The sequence below is a fragment of the Pangasianodon hypophthalmus genome, chromosome 5, assembly GCF_027358585.1.
Source record: "Pangasianodon hypophthalmus isolate fPanHyp1 chromosome 5, fPanHyp1.pri, whole genome shotgun sequence".
NCBI lineage: Eukaryota > Metazoa > Chordata > Actinopteri > Siluriformes > Pangasiidae > Pangasianodon > Pangasianodon hypophthalmus.
This window is the reverse complement of record NC_069714.1, coordinates 31433560-31447070: the sequence shown is the minus strand read 5'-3', so window position 1 is coordinate 31447070 and position 13511 is coordinate 31433560. Positions and strand designations below refer to the sequence as shown.

Here is a 13511-nt window from a genome sequence, read left to right as displayed (position 1 = left end):
CAGTGCTGTAACTTATAACTCTCTGGAACAGGCAACTGATTAGACCATTTAAAATCTCTTTTTGTTCCAATTGTTCATTTCTTGTGTAAATATTTTATTTGCTGATTTTTCTTACATGGTGGATGAAAATCCCTGCACATACATTTTCCTTGATGTGGCTCCACTATTTATTACTGAAACTTCAGCAAAGCTACGTCTCATGATACATGTAGTGTGTAAGAGTAAAATCTCTTCAGGTATCAGACGTGTCTTTCTGTTAAAGAACGTTTGCTTCCCCCATGATGCTTCTCCGTATGTGTAATATCAAATCTTTGTTATAGCAGCTGTTCACTATAGTTTTTATTTCACACATTTTTATATGAATACTTCTTTAACTGGTTGATTGTCAGGTCACAGTGAGAGCGTCTGATCTGAAGTCTGACAGCGTTGAGTGACGTGTGGAGGTTGTGAACAGGGACTGTTTAATTAAAACACCACATTTCCCTCTTAAATGCATTTACATAATTAGTTAAAATGTCACATTACTGAATTATTCAGCAAGAAAGATTCAGCTTGTGATTTGATTGTGATTATTTTCATCTGCAGTGGATTCAGAAAATATGAATCCTTTATTCTGTACTTTGTATACTGTACAATTACAGCTACGAGTCTTCTTGGATACGTCTCTACAAGCTTTGCAAACCTGGATTTTGGCAGTTTATCTCATTCTCCATGGCAGATCCTCTGAAGCTCCGACAGATTGGATGTAAACTGCCATCTTCAGGTCTCTTCACAGATGTTCGATGGGGTTTAAGCCTGGGCTTTGGCTGGGCAACTCAAGGACATTGAGAGACTTGCCCCGAAGCCAATCCAGTCATGTTTTTGCTGTATGATTAGGGTCACTGTCGTGTTGAAAGGTGAAATGCCGCCACAATCTGAGTTTGCGTACACTCTGGAGGAGGTTTTCTTCAAGCATGTTCCTGTATTTCTGCATTCATCTGTCCCACAGTTGTTAAGAGTCTCCATGTCCCTGCCACTGAGAAGCAGCCCATGATGCTGCCACCACCATGTTTCACCGTAGGGATGGTATTAACCAGGTGATGTCCAGTGCCTGTTTCTTTGCCAGACATAGTACTTGCTGTTCTGCTCAAAGAGTTAAAATTTTGGTTTATCAGACCTTAGAATCTTTTTCCTCAAGTTGCCAGAGTCCTTCCTGCTGCCATAAGCCTTTTACTCAGCAGTGGCTTCCCTCTTGCTACTCTGCCATGACGGCCTGATTTATGGAGTGCTGCAGAGATGGTTGTCCGTGCAACAGGTTCTCTCATCGCTGCACAGCACTTTTAGAGCTAGAGTGACTGTTGGGTTCTTTCTTACCTCCCTGACCAAGGCCCTTCTTTCCTGGATGCCCAGTTTTGCTGGATGGCCAAATTTAGGAAGATTCAAGGTTGTTCCAAGCTTCTTCCATTTCAAAATTATTGAGGTAACTGTGGTCCTGGGAACACACAAAGCCTTAAAAATTTTTAGATCCTAGCTCTGATCTAAACCTTGCCACAGTTTGATCACATGGATCCTCAGGTTTTTGGCTTGGTTTTTGTTCTGACAATGCAGTGTAAATTGTGGGCACTTATAGACTCTGGTGTGTGCCTTTCCAAATGATCTCCAATCAATTCAAATTGCAGCAGGTGGACTCCAATTGAGTTCTAGACACATCTCAAGGATAATTAAAGCAAACAGGATGCCCCTGACCACAGTTTGGACTGCCACAGGAAAGCATCTGAATACATTTGTGAATAAGAGATTTCAGTTTTTGATTTTTAATTATTTTTAAAAAATCTCAGAAAACATGTTTTCACTTTGTCATTATAGGAGATTAAGTGCAGAGTGATGAGTAAAAATCATATATACATTCAAAATCAAATCCACAACACAGTAAAGTGTACACCAAGTAAAGTAAATTCACTGTACATCTGAAATCATAATTACTGATATTGAGAGATTAATATGAAATTGATGTGAAAGTGAGTCCAGCAGGTCGTCAGGTCACAGATCCGTTAATCTCAGGAGGAAACACTCGTGCTTCATGTCCTGAATGTTAATGTGAGTGAGGAGACACTGAATGTCCTGCAGGTTAAATGTGGACAGTCATATTGTCCCCCTCACTGTGGGACGACTTTTTAGAAAATAATCAGTAACACTGGGCCTGAATTTCATCTCTCTGAGCGTCGTGTCATTCTGAGCTGCGAGACTTGGGTCTGAAGCTGCAGGAAATGAATGAGGAAGTTTCTAGAAGCTTTTTACGGAATGAGAAATTGAAATGATGTTTTGTTCAGAATGCTAATGCCTTTGCTAACGCAGGCGGCCGTTTATTTATTCAATACCATGATGAAGAAGTCGACTCTCTAACGCAGCGCTGTGAGGAAGGTGTGTGTGTGTGTGTGTGTTAGGATTTTTACGCTGAATAAAAAGAAAAGTTCAGAGTGCTTTTGTGTCGTTTGATTTGACTTCAGACGAGCCGACTGTTCCAAACAGAACGAGAAATGAAAAAGAATGAAGAGACGTTTCTGAAAACCCAAAACACAAATTGTTCCTTCTCTCTGGTGACGATAATGGAAGCTGCATGACTGTCTGTGTTTTGGCCTGAAGTGGTCTCACACACACCCACACACACACACACACACACACACACACCAGCCATCACATAAAATGGAGCATGAAATTTGAAATGAGAGCAGCTATAGGTCAGAGGCTTGAAGCTGTCACTCTGTCTGTATGCGTGTGTGTGTGTGTGTGTGTGTGTGTGTGTGTGTGAGAGACCCCTAGCTCCTGTTACACTCGTAAAAGGTTTAAGCTGCCTGTATAAATGTATAAGCTGCCTCCTTCCTTCACTCTGAAGGGTGAAACTGAAGGGTGTGATTTGTGCACTACAGTCTTTATGGAGTTTATGGCTTCTGAACATCAACCAATCAGATCTGTTCCCTGTGCATCTGATTAATGGTGGTGGAAGATTGGGGGAAAAATAAGAGTTCTAAATGTTTTCTGATACACCTTATTGATCAATTGAGGGCCGTGTCGATCTACAATGAGTCCTGCAAAGGAACTTTTAAATCATAAAAGCTTGACAGATAATAAAAAGATATATGTTTCTGATGGTAATTTCCTGCAGGCTGCAGTGGACTGGCATTCCATCCTGGATTTAGTCCTGTATGAATCAGCAGGGGTTCAGATGTTCCTAATAAAATGGCTGGTGTTTGTATGTTTAGCTGAAATCTTTTTAAAAAATATTGTGTTGCAAATTATCAGGTATTTAGTAATAAGACCCTGTCCCATGCTGTCCATGTCTTATTTCCACTCCTGGAGCACAGTAAGAGATGTTTCTGCTCCATTTCCCTCAGTATTGTTTTTATTGATCACCGAGATGAGAAGATAGATCGGGGATTCATGTGGTATTAAAGTAAACATTGCAGTTGTAGTGCTATAAAATTTAAAGAGCAATGGGACACAACATTGTTAAGCAGTGAGCCATGGCATTATTCTCGCATTACTCTTCTATCGCTTTATATTCTGGTCTTTTCCTACTTGGGTTTTTTTCCATCTTTTTCTCAGATTTGACTTTTTTCTAAAGATAAATATAAATCCACTTCTGCCACTGTTAGACAAGAGCTCACACAAGGATCAATTCTAAGACTTTCTGAATTTTATGTTTGCCGCTGTGGCGTTCCACCATCTCTAGATACAATTCCAACCATCTCCATTACCATTCCACCATCTCCATCACTATTCCACCATCTCCATCACCATTCCACCATCTCCATCACTATTCCACCATCTTTAATCAACCATTCCACCATCTCTTCCCACCATTCCATCATCTCCACCACCATTCCATCATCTCTTCCCACCATTCCACCGTCTTTCCTCACCATTCCACCATCTCTAGATACCACTCCACCATCTCCACCACCATTCCACCATCTCTCCACCACCAATCTGTCACCTTCACAACCATTTCTCCATCTCCACCACCATTCCACCATCTCCACCTCCATTCCACCATCTCCACCACCATTCCCCCATCTCCACCATCATCCTTCTATCTATCTCGACCATTCCTCCATCTCTCTTCGCTATTCCACCATCTCCATCAACATTCCACCATTTCTTCTGTCTAGATATCTTAACACTTTTTCACTTTTCCCCTCACTGTACAGTGGCCTTGGGTTTAGAAGGTATTAAAGAAATAAAAAATGATGATTATTACTGAAACGGAAGCCCCGTAGTAAGAATGTTCTCTTATGAATCAGCTGAGCAGAATGCATCGAGAGCAGTAAAAAGGGAGGAGAAAGATGGCCATCATTAACCAGGTGCTCCATCATTTAACACATGAAGGTGGAGAAATGAAGCCAGAGTGAGAGTGAGGAGCAGCAGGTTGAGGGAAAATGGTGCCTGTGGAATGCTAATGGCAGGCAATTAAGGCCAATTAAAGCTGCTGGGAAGATTTATGCTAATGAGATGCTAATGTGTTTAGGAATCGCTCCAGGAAGGAAGCTGGAGTCAACAGTGTGTGTGTGTGTGTGTGTGTGTGTGTGTGTCGCATTTCAGTGTGACGTGTTGCATAACAATGTCTAAGAAATTGGTGTTAACATGCAGTTTTTGTTATTTTAAGTTTAAAATGAAGAGATTGAAGATATCAGCTGATAACAGGATGAAATGTTCACGTTGTTGTTGCTATAAATGAGTTACGAGCGAAGTGGAGCAGGAAAGACCTCCTGGGTGTCTTTCTAACTCCTGCTTAGTGCTGAGATGAAAATAAAGTCCTGAATTCTACATTTCTGCAGTTACACAAAGCCACACAGTCAGACTCGGGCTTCTGATGATTTTTGGTGAGACGTAGCAGGAGAAAATTTACCCTTCATTTAAAGCGGTGGCATCCCAGTTTGCAGCTCTCTGCCCCGTGGCATTATGGGAAAAGTCACGCTGTTTAATGACAGACAGCCGAGCGATAGTGAAAGAGTTTAGAGCTGAACTGGAGCATGAAAGAACCTCTGTGTCTGCGTTTGTTTCTTCCTGTGGTTTGGTTTCATGTTTACTGTTTACTTTTTTCCTTTTCATTATATTTCTCTCCCTCTTTCTCTCTCTCTCTTTGTCTCTCTCTCTCTCTCTCTCTCTCTCTTGATCTCTCTCCAACTTCTTCAAATGTCACTACTCTGTTTTGGAGATTTCACATTTCTACACAGATTATGGAATTTACTAATCTTATTGAACATTTGTGCATTAATTTATGGAAAAGATTTTGGTTGAAATAAACTTCTTTTACTTGTTAGCTCCATTAGCCTCCTAGCTCCAGTGCAGAACTAAAACTAAAGAAGGATGCTTGTGACTCCAAACATGTCTTAACTGATACTTTTAGGGGAAAAAGAGTCAATTTAGCTTCTATATGGTTTCATCAGTTTCTCCATCTGAGAAGATCCCTCAAGGTTCTGTGTAGAACTCTACAGCAGAGGGTTTTTCTTACAGAGGAAGTTCCTTAAATAGCCAAAGAACTGTTAGATTAGGGATAAGGGTTTCATTGTGAAAATGAGATTTTTATTCAGATTCTATTTTTCTGGATGTTACGGTGTGTAAGTTGTGAGAGATTTTATCAGAGTCCTGGTGTAAACGGACCATTTGGAGTGTTTATGTGTGTATTTATATGAATAATTCCTGAAACTCCTGGATAAAAGCCGTTTGTCTCCGATCTTAATTGCAGCTGTTGATGTTTTCTCCAGTCCAGCTGTGACAGTGAGTCACTGAACACTCATTTTACCCAGAATGCTTTGCTTTGAATACAACACAGTCCTCTGAGATCAGAGTCCACATGAAGGCCGCTAAATGTGTGTGTGTGTGTGTGTGTGTGTGTGAAAGTTTGTCATCACCTCTCCGTCTCTCTGTTTATTACTCTGTCATCTTCCTTCTTTGTCATTCAGTGTTTTTGGCTTTAACTCTTGGTGTTTTTATCAGAGTGGAGCGGAGCTTAGAGAGGCTGCGCCTGAATAACCGGCTTTATGTCACCTTTAATTTAACACAAAGCGAAAGCTATGAAGCGCAGAATGGCAGCGTTTTTATTTTTATCTTTTTACTGTTACTGAATTTTCGAGATAAAATGTCGCCTTTCAAGTCCACTTCAGAAGTCACTTATTCATTCTGTCCTGCTTTTATCACTGCAGTATATTACATACACATTTAAAGTTTGCATGTGATGCCAGATTATTTAATTACATTATTATAAATTAGGGCTTTTAACCCTTTATGACCTGAGTTTCTATCTGAAAGAGGCCATTTGGACATTTGGTTTATTTACTGTCATTTTGTGACATATCAGACAAATTGAGATTTCTTTATAGTGTGATTCAGACTTTCATTTATTCCAGTTAATTAAGAACAAAACAATCTAAAAGATGAGGATGGTGTCGATTGAATCATCTGATTGGCTGACAGAAATAGTGCTGGATTGCAGTCAATCATCTGAAGAGAAAATCAGTTAGTAGATGCTGTGATGTAGAAGACTGTCAGAGGACTCTGAAGTGAACTTCAGACAATAAATTGCAGATAAATTTCACATACAATGAACACATCATTAAAATATAAAGCTTTGGTCTGTGCCACTGAGCTTGAAGGGTTTTAAAGGGTTATCATCGTCTCTGTTTTAAGGTGTAATGTGGAAGTGTGTCTCTCTTCAGAATCGATTCGATCCCAGTTACAGCGTGGAATAAAGCCGCTCTCTGAGTTTAATGGAGAGTAGCGTCAGGTTCCAGGAGGCTGTTGCTCACATTAGTCGTGGTGTTTGCAGTGGAATTTGGAGAAGCTGCAGGAATTGTACCCTTCAAGAGTGTTATTTTTCTGTAATAACTGATAAAACAAAGAGAAGTAACTTAGAGTAAGAAAAGAGTAAGAAACTTACTGCTGTCTTCCTTTACCTTTAAAACTTAACACTTAACACAATTCAGCAATTATTTCTGCATATTGAAGCTGCAAGTGGAGTCACTGTATTCTGTAAAACTCAGTGCTATGGAAATGGTAAATATTCTTCTATATGAGACGCAGCGCTCTTTTCTTGTGTTACTGGAAATTCCTGGTCATTTTCAGTTGATATTTTTGTATGTACATCAGAGATCTGTCATTTAAGAAACTCTTTCCCCCTCTGCTTTTTTGTAACAGCCATTTTTCTGTGCTGTGCTTTTCTAATGGTATACATTTTTTCATGATGAATTTTTTGCAGATCGATATTAACATGTATCTTCCCCTTGCAGGTCTACACCAGATATGGGAAATGCTATACATTCAATGGAAACAAAACAACATCCAGAAAGACAAAGCAGGGAGGCATGGGAAATGGCCTGGAGATCATGCTGGACATCCAGCAGGATGAATATCTGCCCATCTGGAGAGAAACGAGTGAGAACATTTATAACATATTTAGATTTAATATTTATTAAATGTGGGGCCCAGAAGTCTGAGTCTACTACTAAACTACCAAAACTGGTTATATTTCTCTGGTTACCAGAAAATAAATGCAGAATTTTACTCAGATGTGTAAAAAAACATACGAGGCAGATGCAACTGGATGCAGATTCCTTTTATTTGGGCTTAAACTGTTGTCTGGATCCATTTCAGATATGTTAGACCACATAATCCTTAAACATAATCTAATAATCTGAACAACATCTGCCTGAAAACTGATACTATTCCAAAATAAACACAATAGCAGCTTATTTTATGAGGTTTAGAGGCTGACGATGAAGCAGGAGTTTTAGAGGCTGATGATGAAGCTGGAGGTTTAAAGGCTGATGATGGAGCTGGAGTTTTAGAGGCTGATGTTGAAGCTGGAGTTTTAGAGGCTGATGATGAAGCTGGAGGTTTAGAGGCTGACGATGGAGCTGGAGGTTTAGAGGCTGACGATGGAGCTGGAGGTTTAGAGGCTGATGATGGAGCTGGAGGTTTAGAGGCTGATGATGGAGCTGGAAGTTTAGAGGCTGATGATGGAGCTGGAGTTTAGAGGCTGATGATGGAGCTGGAGGTTTAGAGGCTGACGATGGAGCTGGAAGTTTAGAGGCTGATGATGAAGCTGGAGGTTTAGAGGCTGACGATGAAGCTGGAGGTTTAGAGGCTGATGATGGAGCTGGAAGTTTAGAGGCTGATGATGAAGCTGGAGGTTTAGAGGCTGACGATGAAGCTGGAGGTTTAGAGGCTGACGATGAAGCTGGAGGTTTAGAGGCTGACGATGGAGCTGGAGGTTTAGAGGCTGACGATGGAGCTGGAGGTTTAGAGGCTGATTATGAAGCTGGAGGTTTAGAGGCTGATGATGGAGCTGGAGGTTTAGAGGCTGATGATGGAGCTGGAGGTTTAGAGGCTGACGATGGAGCTGGAGGTTTAGAGGCTGATGATGGAGCTGGAGGTTTAGAGGCTGATGATGGAGCTGGAAGTTTAGAGGCTGATGATGGAGCTGGAGTTTAGAGGCTGATGATGGAGCTGGAGGTTTAGAGGCTGATGGTGGAGCTGGAGGTTTAGAGGCTGACGATGGAGCTGGAGGTTTAGAGGCTGATGATGGAGCTGGAGGTTTAGAGGCTGATTATGAAGCTGGAGGTTTAGAGGCTGACGATGGAGCTGGAGGTTTAGAGGCTGATGATGAAGCAGGAGTTTAGAGGCTGATGATGGAGCTGGAGGTTTAGAGGCTGACGATGAAGCTGGAGGTTTAGAGGCTGACGATGAAGCTGGAGGTTTAGATGCTGACGATGAAGCTGGAGGTTTAGAGGCTGACGATGAAGCTGGAGGTTTAGAGGCTGACGATGAAGCTGGAGGTTTAGATGCTGACGATGAAGCTGGAGGTTTAGAGGCTGACGATGAAGCTGGAGGTTTAGAGGCTGACGATGAAGCTGGAGGTTTAGATGCTGACGATGAAGCTGGAGGTTTAGAGGCTGACGATGAAGCTGGAGGTTTAGAGGCTGACGATGAAGCTGGAGGTTTAGAGGCTGACGATGAAGCTGGAGGTTTAGAGGCTGACGATGGAGCAGGAGTTTTAGAGGCTGATGATGGAGCTGGAGGTTTAGAGGCTGATGATGGAGCTGGAGGTTTAGAGGCTGATGATGAAGCAGGAGTTTTAGAGGCTGATGATGGAGCTGGAGGTTTAGAGGCTGATGATGAAGCAGGAGTTTTAGAGGCTGACGATGGAGCTGGAGGTTTAGAGGCTGACGATGGAGCTGGAGGTTTAGAGGCTGATGATGAAGCAGGAGTTTTAGAGGCTGACGATGGAGCTGGAGTTTTAGAGGCTGATGATGGAGCTGGAGTTTAGAGGCTGATGATGGAGCTGGAGGTTTAGAGGCTGATGATGAAGCTGGAGGTTTAGAGGCTGACGATGAAGCTGGAGGTTTAGAGGCTGACGATGGAGCTGGAGGTTTAGAGGCTGATGATGAAGCAGGAGTTTTAGAGGCTGATGATGGAGCCTCCAGGGTTTCCTCCGCCTTGTTCCCCTAGTTCCCCGGGATAGGCTCTAGGCTTCAGCACAGCCCTGTGTAGGATAAGCGGTATGGAAAATAGATGGATGGATGATGGAGCAGGGGTTTTGGAAGCTGAAGAGGAATTTTAGACATCTGATATTGACTCAGCTAGTACATTCTAAACATTAAAAAAGTTTAGTAAGTGTAACTTAATACATGTCAACTTGATAACATATAATATAAGCTGATTAACTAACATGCACTATGCAGGATTGTGTCCTGTCAATTTTGCCATTAATGTTTTATAATGAATATACAGTCATTTCTACCTAAAAGAAGTGAAATACATGGTGGAGTTAATGCAATTAGAGTTGCCTCATGACTACATTGTGTTAGTGTACATTCATATAATTCCACAAATATCGTATGTTTCTTTTGCACTCTTCCATGAGTCTCTTTGAGGTCTAAACTCATCACAGATATTGCAAATAATAGTACATCATATGTTAGGATTAGAAGCTAGAAGCCTTTATTTATTATATATACATTACATCAAAGTAAAATTCTTTTCATCGCATATCTCAGCTTGTTAGGAAGCTGGAGTCAGAGCACTGAACTTTTATGGAATAAGACACACTACTAGAGTATTTGAGAGCTATGATCTGACAACTTATTAATAACAGTTCGCAGTAGTTGGCCAAGACTTTTGAACATTTGTAATATCACTTTTGTCACCTCAGTTTCATATATATTGAAATTGAAATCCATCCAGCTTCTCTCTGATATTCTGGCTGTATATTATACCTCTGTCTCTTTAGATGAGACGTCTTTAGAGGCAGGGATCCGTGTGCAGATCCACAGTCAGGATGAGCCGCCGTACATCCACCAGCTTGGGTTTGGCGTCTCACCGGGCTTCCAGACCTTCGTGTCTTGTCAGGAGCAAAGGGTACAAAACACCCACATTACACATAATATATGAACAATCTATTGTTGGATTTTTTAGTAATAAGCATCCTTAAATCCATCTTTATATGTAATATCATTTTGTCATTGCTGTTTTAATATGAACCTGCTTCTCTCTCAGTTTAGTTCTGTTCACGTTAGCTTTAGCCGTAGTGAGTCACAGAGACCGTGCGGTGCAGAGGAATTGCAGGGGCGTGTGGATGAGGCGTGAGGAAGAAAATACCAAAAATAATTATTTAAAAGACTGTATCAGACCTAACAACCTTTACACTTGTTGCATAGGAGCTCTGCATTTTACCATTGGAGTACACTGGATCATACTCCAAACTACGCCAAAAGAGCACTCCTTTGTTTTATTATTATAAATGACAGATGAGCCAATCAACATTTGTGCAGGTGATTTGAACTCTCTAATATTAACTGACACTCTCGGGAAGCCCCGCCCCCTTCCCCCATTTCACATTAGTAATGTTTTGGTCGGTGCTCACAGTGCTTTAAAGGTGCACTGATTCAGCGCTGTCACTATGTATCATGGCAAATGGACATTTTGAGCTGAAAATCTTGGGCTGCAAATGGTCAGAAACAGCACGACATGACCAAGACATACGTTCTGGGAAGTTGGTCTTATGGGGAAAAGTTTGAATATGTCTTCTCTAGGAAGCTAAGAGTCCTTAAATATCTAAAGTATGTCCTACAAGCAGATCTTCCCAAAGTTCTTGCAGCCAGGAACCCCTTTATTCCTCCGACCTCCAGACCTTAGACTAGATTTATTTCATAAACATATTCCAAATCTCTACAATAATATTTGGTGTTTGATTGGATATAGTTTTAATTCCTGAACTTTCCACCCACAAAACTTATTTTTTTTAGATTAAAATTTATATTTCATTAGCAATTTTATACTGTATATAGGCTGATGTGTTTTGACTTACTGAGCTTTGCATTAAATGACTTCAATTCAACTGAGCAGTTAAACTGGCCTAGAAACTATAAAATTCAATCATAAATAGAATAATTTTAATAATAGTGGGTTGTGATTTCCACTACTGTAGCAGAAAAAAAAAACTATGGCCCTCTGGCTATGCTTCATGGACCACTGGGAGAGAGCCACAGCTTTAAAGAGCCCTTCTGCTAAGAATGTATTCATGATTGTATTTACTCTCTCTCTCTCTCTCTCTCTCTCTCTCTCTCTCTCTCTCTCTCTCTCTGTAGTTGACATATCTGCCCCAGCCGTGGGGAAACTGTCGCTCCTCAGCTGATCCCTCTATCCCGGGTTATGACTCGTACAGTATCAGTGCTTGTCATTTACACTGTGAGACTCAGCTCGTTCTGCAGGAGTGTCAGTGCCGCATGGTGCACATGCTAGGTAATGGACCTATTTATATTCCTTATATGATTTACTAAATATTCCTTTAATTTCTTTCATTTTAAGTTGAATTGAGGCAACGTAACTTTTAATGACTTGAAGCACAGCCCATTTCCTTATTTTCTATTCATTTTATATTTCCATTACAGCTAGCTGTGTAACATTGTTGATGGTAATTGAATTATATTCTGAGAAAGATTAACCATATTATAATGCTAATATTCTACTCCTCTGTCAAATAAAGTTTTTAGCAAAGCAGGAAACTAATGGCTAAGTTAAGAAATTTCCAAGTCAAAGGCAGGTGTGTGTGTTATCACCTGTAGCTCCACTCACATCGCTTTATCTGTCGGGATCTTACTGAAAACAAGCAGGGGTAAAAAACAATAGGCACTTAATGAGTGCGTATATTTTTTAGCTCAAGGATTGGATCTGGTCTTGAACACCCCCAGCCGAGGGAAGCAGTGTGCACGTACCTTTAATACTTTCACATCAGCTGCTGTGTTCCCTCATAGGAAATTAATTAACACATTTACGACTTCCATCTGGCTGCTAGAACATCAACACAACTCCACTTTACTGACATCTCAGACGTGATAAAACATCAGAACTTATAGTCGGGCCAATTTCAACCTCAAACCCAAATGCTACACAGGTATTATGTTTCTGTTAGATGATTGAGTTTGGCTCATTTTTGCTCCTAATGTGGCTGTTTATATTTGGGTCAGTTCTGGCCCACAGCACACTTACTATACGTTTAAATTCTCTCATTCTTACCCTTTTTCCGCATAAAGTAGATTGTTGACCTTATGTTGCTTTTCTAAACAGCCTGGCTGAATTTCTTTGACTTTGAATATCTGATATGGTTTAATAAATGTGTTTTCTCCAACTTATTTTGCCTGAAGCAGTTGATCAGGTGCTTTCACCTAAAATTTCTGTCGGTCTAGTTACAGAAAATTCCTCACGTATAAAGGGCTTGATAAGTGCTAACTAACGAGTGAATCTCAACAACAGTTTCCTTTTAATGCTTAGCCATTTGTGATGAGTTTATGGCTATAAAACACCATGTGAAGTGGTTTTATCTTCTCATAGTGGCATAGACTCTGAGCAGATGATAAGTGGGGAGAATAAAGACATTTCTCTGTTCAATCCTGTTTACACATTCTGTCTTTATTGTTGACCATGTCGCCAGTTCACTGATCCAACAAGAGAAAGTAAATAAAATGAAAAATCTATGAAAGTCTTTGAAAACTCTTCCCATTCTGAGCTCATGTTGCTCGCCCTGTAGCTAGTCTCTGCTCTGATTGTCTGCCTTCACCTAAATAATGTACATAAATCCATGTGATTTAAACAGAGGACTGAAACAGAGCATCTGCTACAGATGCCAAGCTGGTTCACGTTTACAAAACTAGAGTCACTGAACTACAGACAGTTTTTCTCCATAGGTTTATTGGATCTGCTGCACTATTTTTTCAAATACTTACATTAGCTTTACAGCATTTAGCAGATGTTCCTTATCCAGAGCATTGTACAGAAGTGCTGTGTAGTCTACACCAAAAACACATCTTCATTCTAGTTCACTAGATCAGGGAATAAGAGTACCATTGAGCTAAAACCTGGTTAGAGGAAAGTTAGTACAGCAAGGAAAGTAAGCAGAAAACATGTCTTGTCATTTAATTGTTTTATTAAGTGAAGTGGTAATTGGTAGTTCTTCCCTCTTCCTTCAGTGTGTGCTA

At 40.7% G+C, this 13511-nt stretch overlaps 1 protein-coding gene across 1 annotated transcript in view; it reads left to right on the top strand.

Annotated features, from left to right (window-relative positions):
- asic4a (acid-sensing (proton-gated) ion channel family member 4a) overlaps window positions 1-13511 on the top strand; it is a 71369-nt gene that overhangs the window by 49319 nt on the left and 8539 nt on the right. Inside the window, exons 2-4 of the mRNA XM_034304364.2 lie at window positions 7266-7410; window positions 10268-10395; window positions 11625-11778. Coding sequence (XP_034160255.2) covers window positions 7266-7410; window positions 10268-10395; window positions 11625-11778 — 427 coding nt within the window. The remainder of the gene's footprint in view (window positions 1-7265; window positions 7411-10267; window positions 10396-11624; window positions 11779-13511) is intronic.